Raw genomic sequence first — 19913 nt, forward strand, 5'->3', positions numbered from 1 at the left:
TACAGTGCATTTTGGGATGCTGAAAAACCCCACCCTTAAGCGCGGCACATGACGTAGGCCAGATCATATGAGTGCCCCCCCCCCCCGGAGTTTGGTTTGGGTCCTAACCTTGGAATTGAAAAGTTAAGAATTTTCACCATGATGAAATGAAAAATCATCAAAAAAACATATACAGTACAATCTTCACAACATTTATGAAAAAGGAAAAATAATACCTTTTTACTCATTAATTTTATCCATCACAATACACTTCCAAAAACTCTTTTTTCATTATTCTTTTTTGTTATTCTCCTGAAAAAAAAATCAATCATGAAAATTATCCTCTCAACAAACACTTGTTATCAAAGGTGACAAACATACCACGTCCATACCACGTACATACAGTAATTATAACGTTGCTTTAAGGTTCAAACAACTTTCATAAAATTATCATTCGATTTACAAAGGTTCGAAAAAAAATTCGTTACAAAATCCGATAAAGATGAGAAAAAAAACATTCCAGATTATTCGAATACTGTTGTGAGATATCGAGAAATTGAGTTATAAAACCGGTTTCCTAGGTGATGACAGGTATGTCCGAGCAAAATTTCGAAAATGGACCCTGGAGAGACTCAATTTTTACATTTTTGCGACCATTTGAGAGACTATTCTTTCCAATTTTTAGCTTAAAATTACCAGGTTTTATGACCCTTTGAGGGAGTCTATTTTTGATATTTCGTTTTCTCCCCAAGTATTTCCCCCCGGTTTACAACAAGTAAAACAAAAACTTTTGAAATATTTCGAAGAATAATATCCCTGATAAATGGGAAAACACCATTCTTGTAAAAAAAGCGTGCATATATGGTTAAAAAAATCCGCCTTTCGTTCTCGTTCCCGTTCGCCTTGCTTTAAACATGAAATATAGTTTCCATGCGGGCAATACTAAGAAAAGGACTACAACCATCGTTCCACCAATATAGCTGAAGACGATGACGTAAATGCTTGTTGGTGGTGTTGGCGGCGCTGTTGAGGGTTGGCGTACACACCCTGAAAAATTAATATAGAGAATTTCAATATAAGCGATTGCTTCATGTTTCTCTAGGTATCAATTTCCTGCTTCGAGAGTTTTTTAGTTTTCGACGCTAAAACTATTGTCAGAAAAACGCTATGCTTTTATAAAGAATCAAAATATTAATCTTTGCTCGGTTGTTCTTATATTTTTCTCTGTTTTTCCTCTTTTTCGTCTCCTTTTCTCTTATGTTTTCTTATTTTTGACAGTCGATGAATACATCTATCAACCCTTTAAAGCCTAAAGAGACTAGGTTCGAGATTACCAGGAAAGATTACCGAGTTTATGGAGGACCTCGAGGGCGACGGTTCCCACAGACAGACAAGGAATTGTTATCGTCGATTCTGCCTGATAACCTCTTACCCAAACTCCTAATGCTTAAGTAAGGGTGTATTTAAGTGTATTGATAAACCCCCTTCTCACAGACCCGGTAGAATTTTTCAGCAAGTAGAGGTAAAGAATAACGAACTGACACTCGATGGGGATTGACATTGCCATGTTTTTTTTGTGCGCTGGAATTTTAATTCCATTGTTTTCAAGTCAGAAATAAATTCAAGAGATTTGAAAAAAGAAATTTAGCAGTAGAGATTTCTTTAAGTGGGAAGGGGTTTACCGGGTCTGTGAAAAGGGGTGTATCAATGAACAATAATATAGCTAAAAAAGAAGGCCGCTTATGAGCAAATTTATTTTCTATCAAAGTAAATCCGAATTTAACAAAAAGAATAAAGATAGGACTCACCTGTCACATATTCCCAAACCAAGGATGTGTTGTGAAGATATTCTGTAGTGAAATTATAAGTAGCCGTGCAAAGGTAATCATTATATTTGACATTGCAAGAGGTCGGGAAGGTCGAATTATCCGAAAGAATAAACACATGTTGATCGCAATTCAATTCTTCTGCACAAGTGGTATTTGTCACGTGACATTCCAAGCAAGAAGGATCGATGGTTGCACATTCACAATGTTGCGTCTGTGACAGAAAACGAAAGTGAAAGTTACATAATACTCGTATGCAAAATAATGTTAATTACTCTGAGACCATGTTCAGAAGTTACGGTTCCGTATCGTTCCGAAACGAAACGATTCCGAAACAATAGCACTTCGTCGTGTAAACGTCATGATTATTACTTCTCTCATTTGACCGAAATTCAATCCCACAATCCTTTTCGTCTTAATTCAAAAGTCATGAAAGTTATTACTTTTTCTTTGTAATTGAGTGTAATTTGCGTGCATGCGTAATAAACGCAAAGGGTGATGGGATTGAATTTCAGTCAAACATAAAAATCAATGTCTATTTTTAGATTCGCGACGGTATGCTATTGTGAACGTCGAAATTCGAAACGTCAAAAAAGAAGCCGTTATAAAGCAAAACAGATTGAAACGGTTTCGCACCACTTTTTTCATCGGAACGGAACTGCTCCGTTTTCTTGCTCCGAAACGTTCCGAAAACAATATGAACACTCTTGCGGATCCGTAACGGACACCACACCGGGGCGATACAAAACCGTAACGTCTGAACCGTAATGGTCTGAAGAAAAAAGAAAACTAACTGAGATAAGAACCACACGAACAATGTTAGAGAGAAGATAATAACAAAATACTTTTGCCTTACAATGCATTTTTCACAATTTTCACCGGCATATCCAGCATCGCATTTGCAATCTTTACAATTATCCAAACATCTACCATGACCACTACATTCAATCTAGAGAAAAATATAGAATGTATTGGGGAGGGAGGGTGCTGAGGGTATTGGACAAGTGGATCTATTGATGTCAAAAAGGGTTGGATACAGAGGGTATTTCGAAAAAGGTCTTTTTTAATATCCAGGAGGTCATACAGCTTCCCAGCTGGCACACAACGTTGTTTCAACATTTATCTAACGTTCACAACATCCACATAACGTTAGATGAACGTTGAAACAACGTTGTGTGCCAGCTAAGTTACTACGAAATATTTAGCATTCTCAAGTTTTAACCATTCTTGTTAAGATGAAGCTAGGAAAAAATTCAAAAAAATCAATGCTAAACCTATCAAATTATACAATTCAGAGAATTATCCTAACATTAACCTGATAACAGATGTTTGTAATTTTCTTACGCGCACGGTAAACCTCTGAAGGCGCTTGAAAATTACATGTTTTTTTTTTTATAAGCATTGCACTTATAAGCATATCTAGGCTCAGATATGGGGAAAAATTAAGCATATGGCCAGCATTACTTGAGCCTACGTAAAATGTTTTTTTCTTGATTTTGGCTTTTTTTGGCTGGAATTTTACCGATTTTCAGTATTTCCCTAAATTTATGCTTTAGATTTAAGCATCCCCTCAAGCATTTTTCAGCCTTATTAAGCTTTCGACCTAAGCATTTCTGAGCCTGTTTTCGGATTTTTGTATGCTTATAAAAAAAAAAACATGTATACATCTGAGGAAAATAGTCCTCCTGCGCCGGAAAGTCAAAAACTGACACGGTGCCCTATTCATAAACACAATCACGCAACTTTGTTGTTTCCTAGTCCTTTTAGACGAACACGGTTCTTACGATTTCGAGATTGTATATTCGTCAGATTGTTATGTTTTCACCCATCCCTTTAGAGCTTCAGCGTGGTGGGCAGAAAACAACCACAATCTGATCTCAGGTTACCACACATAGGATTTGTGCATTTGTTAAATCCTATTTTCTATTTAATTTAAATTGGAAAAATGCACAAATCTGTGTAGATAATCTCAATTCGCAAAAGATTGTCTAGAACAATAAAAAGTTGATTACTGCAGTGACTTAAACAATTATCATGTTCAAAAACACAAATCCTATGAATTAAACTTCGGGGACACGGAAACAATATTTGTGCGATTGCAATAAAAAAAATTTGTTGCATTCGCAAAGCACATGAAACAAAATTTATAAAATTAAATTTAGAATACGTGTAACAGTGATTCAAGATGGTCGATGATGGAAATTTTTCTTTTAATTTGTGTTTATTCGTATAACGAATTTGATTGGTTAAAATAAAAAGAAATGTTGCAAACAATCTTCTCAAGGTAAGGGGGCACGAGGGTTTTTGTATAATTCTCAACTGCAACGTGAAAATTCTTTTGCTGTAAGGCGAGACCAATTTAATTTGTTGTTATACAGGCCCGACCGACCCTATTTTTACTAAAATCAAAAAAATCATAATATTGAATTTCCACTACAATATATTTTACACACTAGTTATTTGTAAGAATCAAATTTGAATAAAGCTGAAAATTAATTCAAGAAATTGAAAAATTTAGAAAATCAAGCATTCCATTAGCCTGGGTATCCAGACCGTAAACTATTTCACCGTCTAGTTTTTTTAATATTTTGTCTCTGGTTTACGGTCTGGTCCAAGTAACTCGTCTGCAGGGATATCTGTCCCTGCATATGCGAGTGTCTCTAATTGGTCAGTACGCGCCCAGTCACTGAGCAGAATTTTCGCGGGGTTTGTGATATTTTTCGATGCGCGCGCATAATTTATGGAAAAAGCTGACCTTGCAAAAAAAGATAAACAAATGAAAATGAAAAATCAGGTTCATTTCTAAACAAAATGGCTGATGGAAAGGAGCCTTTATGAATGTGGCTGACGTTTGGATATAGTTTAAAGTAGTTTTGAAAGTTTATTAAGTAATTATGTGTGTCTGCCTGGGTTTCCACAGTTTTGAGATTCTGTCAACAAGGGTTTACTCACAGACTGTGTCATTCAAAACTGTATCAGACTTTTTTAGTTGCACCAGACTCAAATTTTAGAAACTTTGTATATTGAGGTAAGAGTGTTTTTTCCTGAAATTTTGAGTCTGGATACCCAGGCTAGCATTCCATACACTAAGATTTTATCATGATCTTCATCGAAGATAAAAAAAGTGAATTTTTGAACCAGATATTTTTTGGAAAACATTTTCGGTACTTTAACAATCCTGATAAATGAAAAATTTATTTTTATTTTACCGACCGACCGACCGACCGACCCATATTTTGCTAACGATCTGCCCGTAGAATAACAAATTAAATTGGTCTCGTCTAACAAAAAAAATTAAACGATTAAACTGATTTGATATTTTTTTTGTTTCAGCAACAAAAACATCAAGCGGAAAATGTCGCAAAAAGCGATATCTGATGTGGGGACACAATGAAATTATCCTCAACACCCAAACCAACCCCGCTCCTCCATCTTACTCAAAAGTATAGATAATACACGTTTTTCATTCGAACATCTAAAATTTTTTAAAGGCTTCGGATGTTCTTAACTTTTTGAGTTTCAAGTCTAAAAATGTTCTAAACATGTTCTTATTTTCCCCATTTTTCATATATTTTTGTCCATTTTCCTAAGAAATAGGCTGTTTTAGAGTACGCAAAGCCTTAAAATGTTCTTAACTTGTTCTTAATATTTTTACCATCGAAGCCTTATGTTTTTGTATAGTTTGTTCTTATATAAAAAACTTGTATGTAGTACCTACTATTGTTAACCGGTTACTTTTCCGAAGCGGGCTACACGACTTTTTGCGCAATGCAATTGGTTCTTTTCGCATGACGACGGGCCTACATTGTCCAGAGTTGCCCGTCGTTAGGAAAATTCATTGTGACGTCACTTTTTCAAAGGAAAATGAACAATGCGTTGACATCATTTTTTATTTCTGACGTCAGAAATTATAACAATTTTTTATCTCTTTTCGCTTGTTTTTTTCGCTTTATTTTGCTATTTTTCCTTAATAAAGCGCTAAAAATCAATCGAAGCTGAAGGAAACGGTTAACAAATACAATAATGACCGGTTTTTTTCGGGCTGTACTGAAAATATTGCCCTCGGTCAACGCAACAACCTCGCAAGCTCGGTCGTTACTTGACCTCGGGCAATATTTCTCAGTACAGCCCTCACTAACCGGTCATTATTGTATTAAAAGAATAACTTGAACTAAAAGCGTCACCCATGTAACTGAAGTTGTTAAAAAAATTTGCGCAGAAGAGAAAAATTTAGTGATAATTCATTTATTCACAATACAGTACAGTAAATTTCTTTGTTAAAGTTTTGGCCATCCTTTAGACCTGTTTGAAAACCTTCAAAGTGAAAGAATTTTATCCTACTCCTCCTTTCTTGCAAGTGAGTTTCTGTTGAATAACACATTCGATTTCACCACAGTTGATTCCCTTGTACGGTGGAACACATCTGCATTTTCCACAGTCACATTCTCCCCGTTTTTCAGTCTCTGTCAAGGAAAAGAAATGAATAAAATGTTTGATCATTTTCCTTTCCGAAGTGCAGAAGCACGAAACTTTAAGTTATATGCCCCCCAGCGGTTTGCGTGAATTGGTTTTTACACTTGCGTGAATACGTGAAATAAAAAATTGCGTAAATACGTGAATTGGAAAGCTTTGCGTGAACGAAAATTGCGTGAATTATTACGAAAAAACATTGCGTGGGTGCGTGAATTTGGGAAATAAAATTCCCCTTTATAAGAGGCCACCTTCTATACTTTCATTGAAAAGAATACTATTCTCAATTTTACTTGTATCTTGGTTCTTTATCACATTGAGCACTATTCAATACGATTTCATGACAATCATTTAAATTTGATATCAACTTTCCTTTAAAACGTCTTGGCTTTCTATTTATTCTTAGCCTGATCTGGGTACCCGGGGGTAATAGGGTTGCGAGCTGACAGGTATGTGCCGCCCAACTTTCGTCCCTCAGACCCTTAGCGGGACTAAAAAGGAGAAAAATAGGAAAATTTTCGATTTTTACGACCCTTATTGGGACTAATTTGACTAAATTTTGATCTCTCAAGGATTTTCCTATTTTTCCAACCCTTAGTGGGACTGAATTTATTTTTCTGGTTTTTCCAACCCTTACAGGAATTTTAATGTCCCAAAAAAGGCACCCTTAAGGGCGGTACATACCCGTACCCTTCCCTTGCCTAAGTATATAAAATGGTAAGATTTAATTTCTAAAAAAATTGTTTGGGCAAATTTAGGCAAAAAGTGCCTAACATGGGTTTTTTTGGACTAAGGGGGGAAATCACCTTTTATCGTCAATAGGGAAATCACGCTAAAATATTTATTCAACCAAGTATCTACGACTATAAGTCATACGACTTTAACTATACTTCACAGGTCGATATTAATTTGAGCTGTGATACTCACGGTAATCTATTCAAGCTGCTCACTACACTTTCTTACTCCCTTGCTATTTGTCCTATTTTTATCTGATTCTCATCGTCAGGTAGGTCCATTTAGCATGTTGCTTGTTATTTTCGTTGCTTTTCCGTTCTTACTGCCTTTCTGGAGCTACCTCGGAAATGCCGGAAAAACCGGTTCTTTGGCATTTCCTTGAGATTTCATCATTAGTTTTTTCTAATTTTTTGCACAAAAATGCGTATTAACAATGGGCTATTCCAGAAATAGTCTGTACTCCCTATGTTGAGGAGGTGTAACGTCCAGGGTGGTATGGCAAATAAAAAATCCAGGGTGGTCCGGTTTTTTTAGTGTAAAAATCCAGGGTGGTCCAGTTTTTTAAGTGTGAAAATCCAGGGTGGCTATCATATGTGGAGGAGGAAAAATCCAGGCTGGTCTAAAAATGAGAAGAAGGGTGTCTAGTGTTAGTGAAATCCAAGGTGGCTGTGGGACTGTTGAACTATATGTTGAGGAGCTAAAATCCAGGGTAGTCTAAAAAGTGAGAAAAAATCCAGGGGTGTGAAATTGTATCTTTTCATTAAAAGTAATTATCAATTTTATTACGCTCGCAATTTGTTTTGATTTTATATTTAGCAATTATGACGTCTTTTCAGTTTAGTATCATTTTTATGTCTATAGGGTAATCATTTATTTTGATAAAAGCGATGTGCAGTGAAACTTTCTTGCTCAACAAAATCAGTTTTAAATTAGAGAAGTATGAGAAAGGTTCTGTGTGTGTTGACACATTTTGAACGCCTTTTTCTTGCCTCAAGAAACTTGGTCGCATAAGTTATGCTTGGTAAAGTATGACTCATAACAGCAACAACTCTGGTTGTGCATGCTGGTAAGCTTCTATCCTTTTTTTGTTTCTCTGCTTTTTGCTTGTGTCCTTTCACTGCACTGCTTAGCCTTTTTGAAGTTAGTTTTGTCTGTTTTTGTCTTAATCAATTTCTCCTTAAGTCCCTAATTTTCTATGTATAGTCCAAATTTCTAGCATTCAGTAGTCTATGTTCATAGCCTACCAATTTCATCCATTTTGATAGTTTTCTTTTGTATTCAATTTTTAGTTTGAACTACTCTGCAAAGATCGTTACAAACAAGCGGCATATTTTTGTTGTTCTCCCGTCGCCCTTCTCACACCACAAGGTGTTGAAAAATTGAAAAAAAATCCAGGGTGTCACCTTTTCCGAAAAATACCTCCTCAACGTAGGGTCGTAGTCCAATGTCCAAAACAAGGTCAAGTCTGATTTTTGAGAAAAACATTTTCCGGCCGAAAATGGAAATATACCGGAAATCGCCGTTTATGCAGGTTTTCATTGGACTTTTTCATATAATATTTCTTTGTTTTTTCACACAAAAACATTATTTATAAAAATGCCCACCATCAAGCATGATTCAATTGTCAATAAAGCTGATTTTTGCAGCCGGAACTATTTATTTCTTTTTTCTCTACTCCCCTTCCCTTCCCCCATCAACAATCAATGATGAATTTAATGTGTTATGCATTTTCGCAAAACGCTATATCGTCTGACTGGTTGTTTTCATTTTTCTCCTTAATGTTATCTAGTTTTCATCATCCAGGTAGGTCCATTCAGCATCTAGCTTGTCTCCCACTAAACTGTTCTTATTTTCGTCGGCTTTGATTACCTTAAGGGAAGAAATTTTCGCGGAATTTAATTTCGCGAATGAGCCGATTTCAAAAGTTTGACGGAATTTAATTTCGCGATTGAGAAATTTCAAAAGAATTTTTTTTACAGAGAAAATGTTTTTCATATTTTTCATCGATTTCAAGATTTCAATATTTCAGTCACATTAACAAACTTTCACAACAAAATAATAACATCAGATATGAATGTTTCTATGATAAGTCATGATTAAACTTAATCGCCGTCTTCTTCCTCCAAAAACTCGAATTTCGCGGAATTTAATTTCGCGAATTACGCCCAAATTCGCGAAATTAAATTTCGCGAAAATTTCTTCCCTTAAGGTATACGGTGATGAAAGCTTGACCTCGATTTCAAATCAAACTATAATCCTTTCTATTTTGTAGTATTTTGTCTATATGTAAAAATTGTTAAAACATGTAAAATGTCCACGTATTTTTGAGAGAGATTTTGATTTAAATCTTTGAATTTATTAAAGGGATTATAAGATGATTTTTTATATTTGGTTTACAGATACCTTTTATATTTAATTAATGTCTTTCACAGTCTTTACATTGAATTTTCTTTTGTTTTCAAGTAAAAATTTGAAAATTCAAAGTATAATATCTCAGCTTTGGATATTAATTGGGTCAAAAGCCGTGTTTCTCTCGGCCAAATATCAAAAATCGTCTGATGATCACTTTAAGAAGACGCCGGCCCAATAAAGAAACATAAATATAATCTTTTTACTGTTGTACAAACAATGATGATGAATTTCTGAAATCATTTCTTACAGAACTAAAAGGGCGTATGTACTGTGCAGTCAAATAAAGAGCAGTGACTGCAATGAAGAATGTTGATATTAAGAAATGGGAAGCTTCGAGAAAAAGAACTTTCATTGTATTTTGTTTCTTTCTTGGCTTGAATGGTACCGAATATTCAATCGTGGTGCCGTCTTTGTTGACTTATTTACGTGACGTCATCAAGGTGAAAGATGAAAAAACATGGTTCGCATTGATAACGGCAGTTTATTGGATTTCTTCAATGATTGGCAATCTAACCATCACTAAATATGCAGATCGAACTCGAAATATCAAGAGGTGTTTCTACTTTGGGTTTTTTGTGGTTTCACTTGGAAATTTTTTGTACACTATACCTTTCTCCGTGGTTTTCCCGTTTGTGGGACGGTCTTTACAAGGATTTGCCGATGCTATGTTTACTGTCAGCTTTGGCGAAGTATTAAGAGTGTACCCAGAAGATGAAGCTGTTGAGAAAGTGTCAATTCTTGTATCAAGTTATTATGTAACTTTTCTAATTGGACCTGTCTTTAGTTTAATATTCAGTAACGTGGATATTCATTTGATGGGCATTCATCTGACGATTACAAATTTACCGACACTTTGTATTGGATTTTTATGGTGGATTTGTATATTCATGAATTGGCTTTTCGTCCGAAATTTATCTAAAGAGTATGACTTGAAAGCTGAGACTCAAAAAGAAAAAGATCTTCCTGAAGAAAAATGCGAGGAGACGAAAAAGGAACAAATGACTATCAAACGATTGTTGTCTTCAAACGAATTTCGAATTATCCTTTCCGTAAACTTTTTGTGTGCGTATGCCGGCATTGCGTACTATGACGTCGCGTTACCGTTTATTTGCGCAAACTACTACAAAATGAAAGTTCAAATCGTTGCTATACTTTATTCAGCTACTGGGATTGTGTTTTTGTTAATGTTAATTTTCGTTTTGAGTAAAATCAACTTACAGAATAATGAGATCTATGCTATTATAGGAGGACTTGCCGTATTTGTTATGGCAATCCAATCGTTGGCGCTGTCGGCCTTGTTGAGCCAAGTTAGATATGTTGGAATTTCTTTTCTTGGTTTCTACACAATCACCAATGGAATGAGTTGGTCTGTAGAACAAGTGATACTAGGCGTCATCGTCGCCAAAATGATTCCCTCGAGACATCAAAGTTATGTTGAAGGAATCAGACGATCTCTTAGTTCGTTGGCGTACATCATGGGCGGATTTTTAACGCCCTTATTGAACGAATATATAGTAGAACAGTTTAACATTTTCTCTGGCATTCTTTTCTTGAATATTATTTATTTGTTTACAAGCGATCTTAAGTTTACACCAAAATGGGTCTGAGTTTTATTTTTCATATATTATATTTTTAATATTTTTATAGCTTTGCTTTGAAAGGTTTAGACATTTCAATGATATTTTCTCTACGTTTTCTTTTATACTGGGATACTTAATTCTAATTATTAGGCAATTATTTTATGCCATACTATCCCCGATTCTTTCACGCTTGTGACTTCTGAATTCATTCCAATTTTGATTTGATGGGAGAAGGTTGTTTTTGACATGAGTTGACTCTCTAAAGAAATTCAGTAGAAAATTTATGTATGGGGATGGGAAAATTTTCGCGGGGATTAATTTTCGCGGGGATTAATTTTCGCGGATTTCGCGGATTTGGGTGTCATCCGCGAAAATAAGTCCCATTGGAAATTTGAAAAAGGCCCATCCGCGAAAATTAGTTTCCGCGAAAAAATTGAATTTTTTTTTGCAATCCGCGAAATTTCTATTTTTATCGTTTATTTTCTTTGTTCAGTTACTACGTTCATATTTTGTTTGTATTCCCTTTGTATTTCAAAAACAGTTTGACATGAGAAACTAAAAAACTAATCATTTTTTCAATTAATTTCTTATCCCGAATTTCTCTTCCGCTTTTTTCCCAAATAGGCTGTGAAAATTTAGCTCCGCACCATGGAAGTTCAAATTCAACTTTTGATAGTTGTAATACATATCTCCTCGCCCTATTCCAAAACACCCTCTTATTACTTGAAAAAAAAATTCTTAATTTTCCTGGAAAAATTTTATTTCAATGTTTTGACCCTTTTCAAAAATTTTACTTTATACCCCAATCCGCGAAATTAAATCCCCGCGAAAAATCAGGAAATCCCTCATCCGCGAAAATTAATCCCCGCGAAATCTTAAAATTTCGCGGATGAGCTCAACCGCGAAATTTAATCCCCGCGAAAATTTATCCCATTAAAGTATCTTCGTATCCAGTTTCTTGTTGTAGTGATTACTCGCCTTTAGTTCTCACCACCTTTCTGGTCAGCATCTCACTCGTGGCCAGCTGGTGAGTTTTTCTGCTGTTTTCATTTTGTTCTTTCTCCAGGACTTAGGTTAGGTTTTTGTCCTGCCTCTGGTTTTCTCTGTTTGGCCTCATTTTTCTCTTTTTGTTTGTCATTTTTCTGTATTACACATTTTTAGGTTAAGTTAAGTTAGAATGTTCTACAATTTTCTGTTAGATTGTCTTTTATTTTTCTCATATGTATCTCAGTTTAATCATTTACGTTATTTAGGCAATAATTTTCTCTAATGAGGACCAAATTTTGTTTTTCTTTCTTCATTCAGTTTGAATATTATCTATTCTCGCATTCGATCCTCTCGCGTCAAGATTATTTCGGACACACCCCACAATCAAGGTTGAAATATATTGAGAATTTTGGTTATTTTAACGTTTTGCAAGATTTAAAGTTCCGGCGAGAAAGTCGATTTTGGGCTATCACTTTAATTTAATCGAATATTTCAACTTGGGAGGGGTTAGCAGACTTCCAGGCTATATTCTGAGTCTTGATATTGGACTATTTTTGAACTTTTGGATCCTCAGATCCTAAGGTCGTAAGTCTTAAGTCTCGTGTTAAAACTCAGAGTTAAAACTCTACCAACGTACTTTAGAGCACTTACAAATCTATTGTGGTTTAAAAACATCCCGGTGGATTTCCCTTTTTTTCTCAAATATTATGACCTTGATTGCAGGTCTGGGTAAAGGAACTGCACGCTTGTTAACTGACAGCCTTAACCTCCACACATTGTAAACTCAATGAAGTATAAGTGTTTCAATTTCCAAACCAAGGTAAACCAAAACCAGATCAAATATTAAAAATATTGTCATCGTTTCCCATAAAAGAATAATTCATGATATGCACCATTGCAATATCTTCCACTGACCCATAACAGCTGATTGGTTGCAAGTGACTTATTGACAGATTTTACGTCACTTACAACCAATCAGCTGTTGGGTTCGTGATGTAATGTCAGAAGACATTGCAATGGTGCGTATCATGAATTAGTAACAATCCATACCTGCGGATCCACATTCAGAGCCCAAATATTGTGGACATCCATAATTCTTGCATTGACAAAACCTTCCAGAAATCACTTTTGGTGGCTGAAAAAGTAAACTTTAATCATAATGAATGAAGATCCGTACAAATACTTTTTTCATGACTTTCATCGAAAAATTCAAAATGTGAATATAATAAATCTTAGAGTTTTTGCTTTTTCTAAAAAAAGCGATGCATTGTGGGGTTGTTTTGGGAGTATTACAATAGAATTCCCTCGCAGAATTCCTAAGAGATTTCTATTGTAATAATCCCGAAACAATCCCACAATGCATCGCTTTTTTTAGAAAAATCAAAAACTCCGATAAGATCTATTGGACTATCGTGAATCCTCGTTTGAATACTTCTTAATAGGCAATTTCACAGTCGAAAAAAATCATGGGTAATCAGGACTGATTGCACCCGATCACGGTTTCCCGTTGGTTGGACGCAAAAATCTTCAAAATTCTTCAAAACATTGGACCAATAGTAAGTCGTTATTGGCGCGCAATGGTACTGATTACCCATTACGCTTTGCGACTGTGAACATCGCGCAGAATTGATGTTGCACTTTTTGTCATCTAAAAAATGAAGTCAAATTGCGATCAAATTGCGTCACGCATTTGAAAGATTCGAAAATGTTGCAATCAAAACATTGAATTCATTTGTGAGTTTGGTTTTGAGAAGAAAACATTTTCTAAAAATTAAACCTAAAATATTGTGATCTTATTCATATTTTGAAAAGAATTTGAAAACAGAAAGTTATAAAATTTATTACATTGAGATATGGTTGTAAGAGGTATGTATGTATAGAAATGGAATGCTTTGTTTGCTTCAGTTTTCACTACAGACTTTCCTCCCTTCGAAATTCAGTTTTCGATGGGAGCCTTTATTTATCTAAACTTGTTTTTATTAATGGTGATTCATTTTTGGACATAAAAAACTCCCAAGGATAACCAGTAAGTTTTATTCATTTTAGAGGTAAACAAGTGATACTTTTATGGACCTACCTGGTTATGTATTTAACACATATATAATTGATATCTACGTGACGTGACCATTAAACAATCATTCAGAACATAAACAGTGACGATCTATTAAAATTAGTCGTTTGTTTCTTATAAAAAAAACGTTTAGAAAACAAAATTTCATGCTCTTGAAATATTCTTTCATATTCAAGACTTCGTGAGCAAAAAAAACATCTATCTCATCAAAAAAATTGAGTACAATTTGGCTAAGAACATTGATGTATGCTTATTAATAGTGATTCTTATAGATAAAGATGCGTTTGTTGAGCTGAAAAATTCGTTTTTTACAAATATCTGCTTGAGCCATCTTTTACCTACTTTCATGCAAAAAATCAGAAATAAACAATGATCCAATATTTCACAAAGTCCAAAAAACCCGTTTTTTAGCTGTTTTTTGGCCCATATTTGCCCAAAAACATTTTTTTTCTAAAATCGGGCGGCTGCGTCACATTCGAGGGCTTATAGTTATGTATCTTTGTACAAAAATTCATAAAGAATGAAAGAGCCAATCTCGAGAAAAGCTAATACCTAAGTAATTGATAATGTGCTTATAAAAAAATATCGAATTTGGCCAGTTTTTCTATAAAAAAACGCCAAGCAGCCAAAATTTCATGTCTAAACACTAATATTTATCAAAAGTAAGCCCTAATGAGCAAAAAAAACATCTATCTCATAAAAAAATTGAGTAATTTGACTAAGAACATTGATGTATGCTTATTAATAGTGATTCTTATAGATAAACATCCGCTTTTTCAGCCAACAAAATTTTTTTGCAAAAATCAGCTTGAGCCATCTTTTACCTATGATGGTACCCTACTTTCATGCAAAAAATCAGAAAAAATTAATGATCCAATTTTTCACAAAGTCCAAAAAACCCGTTTTTTAGCCGTTTTTTGGCCCAAATTTGCCCAAGAAATTTTTTTTTCGAAAATTGGGCTCCGTCACATTTTGGCCACCACCATTTTGCACCTTTGGACCGAAAATCAAAAGATTCCTATGATTCAATCCTGAGAAAAGTTGGTAACAGACGAACGGACGAACGGACGAACGAACAAACACAGGTTAATTTATAGGACCTCCACCCCACCGGGGTAGGTCCAAAAATGCTATGTGAGTGAGTAGATATGTGTCGGTGATTTGTAAAATAAAGGGATTTCTTTTTCGAAATTGCGCTTCCATTAAAACGTGAAGTTAAAATTGACGTTACAGCATTTGAAAAAAGATATAACTTCAAGGCAAAAAAATCGATGAAAATTGGATCACAACATGTAATTTTTTATATATCATTTTTTAGCACTTTTTTTTCCTCTTTCACTTGCGATGGGTGGGAAAATTGTCCAAATATACTTATCTCTGTCATAATTTGTCTGAAAACATTATACACAGGAAGCAGTGTAATAAACAAGGGGAAGGAAAAATTAAGAAATTTGCAACTTCCAATTTTTTGACGTCAAAAATCTACGTCAAAACCCCCGGATTTGTTTGATGTCAAAAACTGTAACGTCAATTCTGCGCGATGAAATGGCCTATATATCAAGAACTTTCAATAAAAGTCTCCGACATTTTGATTATAAACCACTGACCTTTATTTATCCTGGACAAAGCTCGATTACGGTCAAGCTAAATCTTTTGAAAGGAGTTTTTTGAAAGTGGAACCCTAATCGTACCACTACTCAATGTTTTAAAACAGAAAACCCGCATAGAGAAGTGCTACCATTAGGGTACTATTGTTCAAGAAAATTCCGATCAAAGATAGCAGATGTAGATTTGTCCAGGGTATCCATATAACATTAAAGGGATGATCACAAGGTTTGAGATATTTTTATTTTTGGCATGTAGGTTATGGTTCTGAGGAGAACCTCCGAATTTCTTTTACCTAACTCCTTTACAAAGTGTTTGACTTTTAGAAGGAAAACTTAAGAATCATGTAAGATCGATTTTCAAAATTTTCAAATTGTTATACTTTATTACTTTGAAGAATAGTTAGAGGTTTCACTCAAGACCACTGATACGGTTTCCAGATATCCAACAACATGAATAACAATCACCCACCTGTTTCAAAGAGCATTCACATTCGCCACAGTGACATTTTCCATCACCATTGCATATTTTCTTCTTGATGGGTTCAAAACAGAATTTGGATAAATCGTTTCTGATGGTTGAATCCTGTAGTAATAAGAAAATAATTTTTCATACTCCATTAGTGAAGACATCAGTATAGTACTGGACAACTAAATTTAAAAGATGGTGGGTATTGTAATAAGATAAACTGAATGACATGATTAAAGTTTACACAGACTAATAGTATCCCCATCATATTATCCCGATTATTGTATTATCGCATACAGGGATTAGATTTCGCAGATTTTCGCGGATTTGGTTGTCATCCGCGAAAATAGGTCTCAATGAAAATTTGACAAGGTCTTATCTGCAAAATTTGTATGAATTAATCGCCATCAAATAAGCGCTAATAATGCGTTTCCACAAACAACATATAATTCAGGCACGACGGAAGCTTTTTATATCTGGTACGGCGAATGAGGAAATTTAAGCGATTTTACCGACGAAGAGGAAAACTTCGGGTATTTTTGTGAAAATCTGGTACGGCGGCCGCCGTACCTGCCGTAGTACCCGTTGCGTCGTGCCTGCATATATAGTATAACGCGGTAAGATAGCACGAAACCGCGAAAATGTTACACAATAGAGTCTTCCGCGAAATTAATTTCACGGCAAACCTTAAAATTTCAAAATCGTAAACTCCCACGCGGATAAGCTCAACCACCAAATTAACCCCATTAAAGTAAAGGAATATATTCCCTTTTCGATTTGCACTAGACCTGAGTGATCGAATACTGAGATGGAGTGCCACTCCTACTCTCAGCTCCCAGTTTACTTACTGTCCATTTCAGATTACCCAATCTAAGCTATTCATTCACCGAGTTGGTGGTAACCGGGGATCGAACCCTCAACCCTTGTATTGTAAGGCGAATTCTCTACCGATTGAGCTACCCGTTGATAAAAAACAAATCACTTTGTTTGTAAAGTTGACCGACACTCCTACGAATGCTTTCACAACGTTTCGGATAATTTCCTTTGTTCTCAACTTACCTCAAGCTGAAGTCTGGTATCATTTGGATGGTTATGATGATGGTAATTTGGACATTTAGCTTTGAGTACGCTGATCTGATCACAACGTGGACCGTTGAAATTCTAAAAAACCAGGGTAACAGTTTTAAAGCATGTGTCTGTTTTTACTGTACTCCTGGTCTAAAAACCAAAAAGCCCTATACGTTTCTTTACATCCAACAACCAAATATTTTGGAGCCTTCGGATATTCTTAGCTTTTTAAGTTTTAAGCCTAAAGATGTTCTTGATTTGTTCTTATTTTCACAATTTTGTGAGTTATTTTGTGAAGCAATTTCCTAAGGAATTTAGAGTCCGCGTATCCTTAAAATATTTTTAACTTGTTCTTAACATTTTGGCCTTCGAAGCCTTATAATTTTATAAAGTTTACGCTTTGAAAAATTTTACATAGGGCGTGTTTTATTGGACGATAGAACAGTACCAACCAAAAGAGTTTAAGAGACACGTCAAACTTCAGCTTTTCTGCGGAAAAAGGAAATTTAGATGATAGATCCGATCAGTCAAACCAAAACTCTGTGTAAATAGCTTACTTCACACCAAAAGCACTGCGAGTCGATTCTCATACATTCTTGACAGTTCCTGGCTTTTAAGCAATGGTTCACCTCCTCCGTTTGCCCTGGAAAATACAAATTCTATTGATGATGTTGGTTGAATGAATGAGAATATTGTCAAAGTAACAATAGCTTATTACCAGCCCCCGATAAATTATTGTAAAATATTGTTTCTCCGTTTGTAGCGGGTTGTCACCATAGATTTATAAAGCCCGAATGGCTAGAAGCCGTACTTTTGGCTTGACCGATCAGAAGCTTTGCGGGTTTTCGAAAACAATAGCAACAATATTTTTTTCCGATATTAACTTTCTTTTGCCTGCGATGGCTTAAAAAACGACATCTAGCCCTTCGGGCTTTATAAATCTATGGTTGACACTGATGAACACGTAGCCTAGAAGAATAACTGCAATCATGGTTATAATATGTTGACATTTCTGGGTATTTTAGCGTTTTACAGAATCTAAGTTTCGGGCAGGAATGAGATTTTCAAGCTTTCTACTTTATCTAATCGGATATTTCAATTCTGGAGGGGTAAAATGGCCTCCAGGCTAAATTCTCAGCCTAGTCCGACCATTAACAGCTTTTAGATCCTCAGCTCCTATACTCCCAAGTATCAAGTTTCATGTTAAAAACAGAACTAAAACTCTACTTTTATCATTAAGTTAAAACATTTAATAACTACTTGCAGTTTATAAAACTTTGTAGGGATATTCCATTTTTGCCAAATATTATAAGGCCGTAGTTGTGGCAATTAAATTGAAAAGAAAAAAATCTATACTCGCCTTCAACATTTTTTCGAATAAATATTCCGAATGCTACAACCAATAGAAGAGCATTGATCACTGAAACAAGAAAGACATTACATTGATGATTGAAAAGAGATCATACTGATTTTAATTTAACGAAGTGAGCAGATATGTGAGTCAAGGCAAAATCATTGAGTATAAAGCCAATGGCTAGATGAATAATCTTGAATCTTTCTGAGGCAAGAAATAAAAAATCTCACGACAGCGTTTCCGTGAATACCAAACAAGTCACGCGTTTTTGGTGGGAAATATGTAGCTTTTTTCTCATCCGAAAGATTATCCTCTAGTCCTTCTGGTTTTAAACTCAATAGACAAAAAAGTACATTGTAAAGCACATGTTGAATGTTAGTCAGACAGTCGATATCAAACCTGAATATTCTTGATCAAAGACAAGTAAAATAACAGCATAAAATAAAATAAAGCTAATAAAATTAGCAAAAAAAATGATCTCAAATCTTATCCTACCCGTTAAATATTGACACATCCTTAATCCGAAAAAAAAGTTCAAAAAACTCTTGGCTGAAATCAATTTATAAAACTCTTAAACGTTAATTCAACAAGTAACAAATACTAGGAAATGTAAGACCAGCTTTTTAATTAACAGCAGGAAGTCCGTTTTAATACCAATGGTTATGAGGGAACATTCAGTTGATAAGAAAATGGTTTCTAAATCACCAAATACTAATACTTAATGATTGGACCAATTAAATTCATTTTTCTGTTGTCATTTAAACTTAAAAGAACACGAGGTCTAATTATTAATACCTAGTCATTATGCTGATTGCCGATTAATTTACACATTACTTCTAAGAATGCAAATAAAGATTTTGCCCCAATTGTAAAATTACCAAAACGTGTACCTTTTGTTATCGAACAGCGTAATGTCTTGAAGCGATTCTTTCACTTCAGGTTTTTTTTCTTTTTTTATTTTAATGTGTTATCTTTTTTTCTGTAAAAGAATATAAGGAAAATATTTAAAGTATATTTCATCGACTAATGAATTCACAAACTTCAGATCGCAACCACTGAGCTCTATAAACACTGCAGACAGTTTCTTAATAGTCTGAGCCAAGCAAAATATCTGGTCGGAGTCTTTTGAAAAGTACCCAAATGGTACCAGCACCCACCACCGCGGCGGGTGTATTGGAAGTTCCCACATTCATCGGTAAGATCCCGATTTATAACATTTATTTATAACATTTTTAAAAACATCAACAGCTCAGCGAAAACTAGTTTATTTAATCATTTGTTAAAAAATATTCTCATTAAAAGATTCTCTAGTACACTAAATATACAAATTACATCAAAATAAAAATAGCAAAACAAAA

General features: G+C 34.8%; 1 protein-coding gene across 1 annotated transcript; it reads right to left on the reverse strand.

Moving 5' to 3' along the window:
* Positions 1–679: 679 nt before the first annotated feature.
* LOC136808793 (integrin beta pat-3-like) lies at positions 680–19236 on the reverse strand. Its single transcript, XM_067065333.1, has 10 exons — positions 19051–19236; positions 18562–18621; positions 17759–17844; positions 17193–17294; positions 16137–16250; positions 13040–13124; positions 6147–6268; positions 2662–2754; positions 1788–2019; positions 680–1026 (listed from the first exon to the last, which is right to left on the reverse strand). The coding sequence occupies exons 1-10, from the start codon at positions 19067–19069 to the stop codon at positions 845–847; spliced, it is 1095 nt and encodes a 364-aa protein (XP_066921434.1). The 5' UTR covers positions 19070–19236; the 3' UTR covers positions 680–844.
* Between the last annotated feature and the right edge of the window lie 677 nt (positions 19237–19913).

The sequence above is a fragment of the Clytia hemisphaerica genome, unplaced genomic scaffold, assembly GCF_902728285.1.
Source record: "Clytia hemisphaerica strain Z4C2 unplaced genomic scaffold, Clytia hemisphaerica genome assembly, whole genome shotgun sequence".
Classification (NCBI taxonomy): Eukaryota; Metazoa; Cnidaria; class Hydrozoa; order Leptothecata; family Clytiidae; genus Clytia; species Clytia hemisphaerica.